This window comes from Eufriesea mexicana, unplaced genomic scaffold (assembly GCF_001483705.2).
Source record: "Eufriesea mexicana isolate 0111107269 unplaced genomic scaffold, ASM148370v2 scaffold1523, whole genome shotgun sequence".
Taxonomy (NCBI): domain Eukaryota; kingdom Metazoa; phylum Arthropoda; class Insecta; order Hymenoptera; family Apidae; genus Eufriesea; species Eufriesea mexicana.
The window spans coordinates 694,087-697,675 of NW_016909723.1; the positions used below are offsets into that span (position 1 = coordinate 694,087).

Genomic DNA, 3,589 nt, shown 5'->3' on the forward strand with positions numbered 1-3,589 from the left:
TTTTTTTTTTTTTTTTTTTTTTTATCCGGCGTTCGTTTAATTCGACGAAGAGCAATTGAAAGAAAAGACGGGTCAATTGCCTGTAACGAGCATACGCGAAACTTTTCGACGAGTACCGTGTGTTTCATCGCGGCTCTTCTTCTCGATCATGTTGCAGATTACATGGATAAAGCGTAGGAACCGACGGTTATTAACCGTTGGCACGATTACCCACTCGGTCGACAATCGATTCGTCGTGATGCATTCGAGTTCCGATTGGTTACTTCAGATACGAGCGGTTACTCCTCAGGATGAGGGCATATACGAGTGTCAGGTATACTCGACGATGTATCTATGCGTAATAAAAGGCACGTTTCTTCGGCACGATAACGCTTTGCCCTGTCGCGACGTTGCAACGCGGGCAACATTTATTTCAACGTAAAACAGCCTGCATATTTTAAATTTACGACAACATATTACAGTGACTTTTATGGAACGTTTCTTTCGGCGTGTATAAAAGGAGCGAAACAAAATGGAAGAATATTTTCATGATAAAATACGCGTAATAATCTCGGTGCACCCGCGGTACAGTCGTTTAATTACATTACCGGCCATTACAAGCACCGAGATTTCTTTTTCTCGACATCATACCGTGCTAAATATCATCCGAAACGTTGGTTCGAAAGATAGGAGATGAGCAAAGGTTAACAACGTTGCTGTTTTTAAACTCGAGCATCATTTAGCGCGTCACACGATGCGATCGCGTATCGTCGCGAGCACGAAACGCGTCTCGATATTTTAATCCATTCTATCAAACGTTCTTTTGCCGTTTTCAAATTTCGCGGGACCGGATATCAACGCGAGGATCATGCGGTTGACAATTTCAGGTTACGTCGCATCCGGTGCAACACGATTTCGTCCACCTGAAGATCACGGAAGCGTACTCGGTAATACCCGGGGCGCCCGATTTACACGTGAAGCAAGGTTCGAGCCTTCGGTTGGAGTGTCAACTAAAGGCAGCCGCGGAATCGCCCGTTTACGTGTTCTGGTATCGTCAGGGCCACATGATCAACTACGACGAGGAAACGGGCGTGGAGGTCGAGCTGACCAAGAACGGATCGATTTTAACGGTGAACAAAACGAGACCGTCGCACGGCGGTAACTATACATGCGCGCCGAACAACGCTAAACCGGCATACGTGATGGTTCACGTGATCGAAGGTGAGTAAAATCGGTTTACTTTACGACGCGACGCTTCGTCGAGGAACCGCGTAACGAGGGGCGAATAGCGCGCAAGGGAAAACGGAACGTTTTGTCTCGCGAACGAGCGTCGATATTTCAAAAGTTCGATAAAAATCCGATGGAGAAAGATTCGAGGCGCGGGCTTGGACATCTCGTCGGAAGGCTTGCGCTCAATGTTCGAGAGATCGGTGCGCGCGTGATCCGAGTACCGAGGAGAGAAGTTTGCGCGTGGTAAGAGAAAGAGGAGGAACAAGAGACGAGGCTCGTCTCGTTCGGAGCTTTAGTTCTCGGTGTCCACGAGCAGGCGAGCTCGTTTAAAACGTCGTAGTCGCTCTCGGGGGTATTTTACCGCTCCTCCACGAAAATGTCCTTTCTCTCATCGCGTCTAAGACCGTGGCATTCTTGTCCGGCGAGACTTTCTCTCGTTTTAGCTCGGTCATTCTACGCGAAGAAAGGTTTCTCTTCTCGTAGCCATCGAGTCAGAGTTTCTAATCTCGTTTCAGAGGAGGAGAAACCGGCGGCGATGCACGGCGGAGACAGAAGGAACCTTGGTCCGGCAATTTTGGCGAGCAACTTCCTGGTGTCCCTCTTGGCGACCGTCAGCTGGAGGATACCGAGTTTCACCAGCCTTTACCCGACATGAATCACGGCCGAACTTATGGGAACGACTGCTGTTAGTCGTACCCGTACCACCGCAACCCGGTCCATCTTCTTCCGCAAGGACGAGTCCAACGATCGGTCGGTCATTCGGGACTCGTCTTTTCAGCTCTAACTCCGATCGAACCCACGAGGACGATATACTCGCATCGGCGTCCAAGTCGGAACGTCGTCGAGTGTATTAGTTCGCGTACGAACACAAATGGTACCACACCGACGCTTTCGGACCGCGATCCTCTTACGTGTAGCGAGATTCTTTTCATCCATTGTCCGTCGCGGCAGGAAATCTCGTACCAGCCAGACTCGTGCACGACCCTCCTCGAGAGGGACCGCCGCCGTTCGATCGCGAGGGCAGGATTTTAACCACCGACGAATCCTTTTGTTTTATTCCCTCCTGTCTTCTAACCGCTGTCCCTTGTCCCGCGTCTCTCGTCTCCTGTCCCGTTCGTCACGAGTTCCCTTGTTATCTCGTAATTTCTTTGTCTCGAGAAACGTGGGCGTGGTCGGAATAACGATTATCTTCCTGGTTCTGGAATTGATCTAAAAGTACGCGATAGGATACGTTTCGCTTTTAACCTCCCGGATATGGGACGACGCGCGGCGCGAAACCGGCGCGAGACCGACGCGAAATTCGAGCGAGACGGTAAGGGGTTCCTCTAGCCATCCTCTCGTTCTCCAGAGTTTCGTCCATCTTTTCGTGGCCAGAGAGGAGCGAGGTGCCCCGTCGATTCGAAGACGATCTTCTACTCGTTAGTATCTGTCGTTGTGCGCGATGAGTGAACCATTTTCTTCGTACGTGCGTTATACATATATAAATGTACACATATACATAGATATATATATATACATAAATACATACACAGACGCTTACACACGGAAAACACACAGACACGTACATGTACACATACGTAGGATGTAAGTGAAACATCGTGAACTCGAGATGAACTTGTTCGAATCTCCGATACCGTTCGTGATTCGGCGATTTCTTTCGACGGCTCCTTTCGAAGCGAAAGCTTTCGCGTTCCCATGGATCCGGGAAGGGAGGATCGGGAGAACGCGAGAAAGATCTATTCGATCGCGAACGAATCGTCGGTTGTCGGAGATTCGTGAGGGAAATTCGCGCCATTTCGCCAGCTGTCGCGTGTTCACGATCGCGTTCATGTCGTGGTAAACGGAATCAATGTAAATATTACGCTATAATTATACATTCAATAAAACACTAATCGTAAAGCCGCGATCGATGATTTACTCCGGATTCCCGTGTCTCGTTCGATGCAAACGCGAGACAATGCGATGCGATGCGACGTCGGGGAACTTTGTCGCGACAACTTTGCTACTTGTTTTCGTTGTTCGATAGGTAAACGATGAGGCAGGAAATTGAAGGTAAAGTAGCACGATCACCGTGAAATAAACGACGCGAAAGAAAAGTTATTTCGCGAAACTCCGAAGGAAAGTTGCGGAATAGCTACGGCCGATAAATGTGCACGTTCGCTTCGCGTTATCTATCTCTCCAAGTCTTCGAACTTTACGCGAGCTTTAACACGCCAGTGGCAAACGTTATTACGAGAACCTTCGTTATCTTAGCCCGGAATCCTGTTAAAACGGATTAATTCAACCGCAAATTTGGTTGGAGAAATATCGAAATCCGCTAGGGGCTGGATAACGACGGCCACTAACATTACCGTAGCCGCGAAACGAGCTTCTAAGAGCG

The 3,589-nt window shown here is 49.0% G+C and overlaps 1 protein-coding gene across 1 annotated transcript in view; it reads left to right on the plus strand.

Moving 5' to 3' along the window:
* Positions 1 to 2,574, plus strand: part of LOC108548480 (neural cell adhesion molecule 2) — a 14,796-nt gene extending 12,222 nt beyond the window's left edge. Inside the window, exons 3-5 of the mRNA XM_017901417.1 lie at positions 158 to 313; positions 867 to 1,200; positions 1,725 to 2,574. Of these exons, the coding sequence (XP_017756906.1) occupies positions 158 to 313; positions 867 to 1,200; positions 1,725 to 1,864 (630 nt within the window). The 3' untranslated portion in view covers positions 1,865 to 2,574. The remainder of the gene's footprint in view (positions 1 to 157; positions 314 to 866; positions 1,201 to 1,724) is intronic.
* The last annotated feature ends 1,015 nt before the right edge of the window (positions 2,575 to 3,589 follow it).